This window comes from Propithecus coquereli, unplaced genomic scaffold, assembly GCF_000956105.1.
Source record: "Propithecus coquereli isolate 6110/MARCELLA unplaced genomic scaffold, Pcoq_1.0 Scaffold242, whole genome shotgun sequence".
In the NCBI taxonomy this organism is placed as follows: domain Eukaryota; kingdom Metazoa; phylum Chordata; class Mammalia; order Primates; family Indriidae; genus Propithecus; species Propithecus coquereli.
In genome coordinates this window covers 1,662,155-1,664,699 of record NW_012147975.1, presented here as the reverse complement: position 1 = coordinate 1,664,699, position 2,545 = coordinate 1,662,155, and the positions used below count along the sequence as shown (strand labels likewise).

General features: G+C 46.8%; 1 protein-coding gene across 1 annotated transcript in view; it reads left to right on the top strand.

The window, feature by feature from the left end:
* The window catches only part of KLHL3 (kelch-like family member 3), a 110,300-nt gene that overhangs the window by 53,062 nt on the left and 54,693 nt on the right, over positions 1-2,545 (top strand). The window contains exon 6 of the mRNA XM_012646335.1: positions 2,382-2,491. Within this exon, the coding sequence (XP_012501789.1) occupies positions 2,382-2,491 (110 nt within the window). The remainder of the gene's footprint in view (positions 1-2,381; positions 2,492-2,545) is intronic.

Below are 2,545 nucleotides of genomic sequence, written 5' to 3'. Positions count from 1 at the left end.
CTTATTTCACAGCACAGAATTTTACTTTCTTACCTCCCCCTGTTCTCTTCACTCTTTTCCCTCCTCCAAATGTCAGTTTTTTTGTCAAACAAAGATAAATGTGGGAAGGCCAGATGTGTCTCTGGGCCACCGAGATGTTGGTGCTGCTGTGTCTGACTCTCCTGAGAACTGAGTGGTCTTGCTGAGCTCAGCCGTGGCGCAGCCACAGAGCCTGATGTCCTGCACTTTGTCATGGCGTGGTGGCTTGTGCCGTGACTGCTTTTTCTATCCACTGTTTCTTGGGTGTTACCAACTGACAGGGGGCTGTGGTCCAAGGACTTCTTGGATCAGAAAGGGCATGGAGGGAGAATCCAGTTACTTTCCCAGCCTCCAGGCCAAGAATAAATTCTCATCATCCAAAGGACATTACTCTTGCTTTTATTTTAAGATCTTCACGAATGAACACTTTAAAAATAATACTATCTGGTCTTAAATATTTCTGTAGTTAAAAAGGTTTTTTGAATGTTTAATGTAAAAACTAAGTGTTAACTAAAGACTTTTTCCTTATAGAGAAGGAAAGACCAGCTTCTTACCCTGCTGACTTTATAACAGTTGCTTCCCTTCATAAAGAACCTGACTTTCAGGTTTGCCTTGTTATATATAAACACTCCTGGGTTTCAAGTGGACAAGCTTTAGTTGTGGCCACAGTGATATCAGTAAGCTGGTGTGGAGCAAGTGGGGAGCCCTTTTTGTTCTGGGAAAGATGGAAAAGATTGTTTATAACTTAATCTTTGAGAATAAACTATTCACATTTAGAGAATCTAGATGAAGGTGGGAACTTACATGGGAATTCTTTGGGTCTAAAATTATTTCAGTATAAAAAGTTAAAATGATTTTTGCAATAAGTGATTTAAATCTTAAGTTCTTTGGTTCTTAGGAAATTGGTGAAGCTGGGCGTGGTGGCGTGCACCTGTAGTCCCAGCTTACTTGGGAGGCTGAGGCGGGAGGATCACTTGGCCAGCTTGGATGACATAGTGAGACCCCATCTCTAAAAAAAAGAAGTTGATGAGTAGGAGAAAGGGGCTTAACATGCAATGACTTTCCTTTTCATTATGCCCCTGCAGCAGACTTGGTATTTCACCAGCTCCCGGGGATGGAGGGACCCTGAATCTCATGTAAGAGGCCAACCAGACCAAGTAGAGGCTGCTTGCGGTAGGCACTGAGAGGTGTAGCCCCTCAGAGTTATCCAAGAGGCTACCAGGCTCGAGGGGTCCACCAGAGAAGGAAGGGGAGACCTGGAGGGCAAGGAGCACAGATGCCACTTGGGGCAGTGGAGTAGGGGTGTGTGAGAACTGAGAAAGGAACAACGTCTGGGTAAATGGCAAAAGGTCCTGTTATTTCCAGAGCCTGCTGAACTAGGAACTGTCAGCCCTTGGGCAGATTCACCTTGTGGGAGCCTCGCAAAACACTTTCACAGATCCTTATTCATCAGAGCATGGGAGCGAGGCTAGACAGGTGATGTTGCTCCCATTTTACAGAAAAGAATAGCAAAGCCCAAGGAGATGATGCCATTGGCCCAAGGACACACTTGTAAATGGCAAAGCCCAGATTTGAACCTAGGTTCCTTCTTTCTGAAGTATATGACATTTCAGTGAATATAACGCTCCGTAATCACAGGATGATGCTCTGGGCAAATGTCAGGGTGGGTATTGTCCTTGGCATTTCCCTTGTGTGGACCTTAGGCTTGTGGGTTTTGTCCTGTTCTAGTTGTCCCCAAATTCCCCTCTGTCTTACAGCTCCATAGGCCTGGCTGCTATGGACTGTTCCTAGTGGTGGTGGGATCAACCTGTTGCCACCACGCCTGGACGGGTGCTTAGTTGGGCCTCTTCATGGAGCGGAGACTTGCTCTAGTAGACTTGACTTTGGGCAAGAAAGGATGATCCCGTCTTCAGACCTTCTAATGTTGACTTCCTGCAAGAACCCCCAGAGAGTTCCAGCCACACAGCAGTTCTGACCCACTTTTGTTTGGCGGAGCTGCAGGGGGCACGGTCTGCAACCCTGTCAGCCTGCGCCCTGCAGGGAAACGAGCTCAATTAAGTAGGCAGGTCCCAGTGAGGCTTTTCTGCAATGCCATTATTAATCTCGAAAAAAATGTAAACTCAGATCTCTCTGCCCTATTTTCGTCTGTGTTGATGTTCAGGACAGAGGATCTCACAGGGTGATGATGCCTTTACCGCCGAATTGAAAGGCCAAGTTTCCCTTTAGTCAAGATGTCTCTCCCTTTCTCTCTGTCTGTCTCTCTCCCTCCCCCCACCTCCCAAAGATTGTTGTGGCATTGGCTCACAGAAGGGCAGGAGTGTGTTATAACTTTGTTTTCTTAACTTCTGCTTTTTTTGGAACAGAGCAGCACTTTCCAGAGGTGATGTTGGGGGAAGAATTTCTTAGCCTAAGTCTGGACCAGGTGTGCAGCTTGATATCCAGTGATAAGCTGACGGTTTCTTCGGAAGAGAAGGTATGGCACGCCTCTGTGAGACAGGGGCCTCGCTTCTCAGGTGGTCGTGGGTGG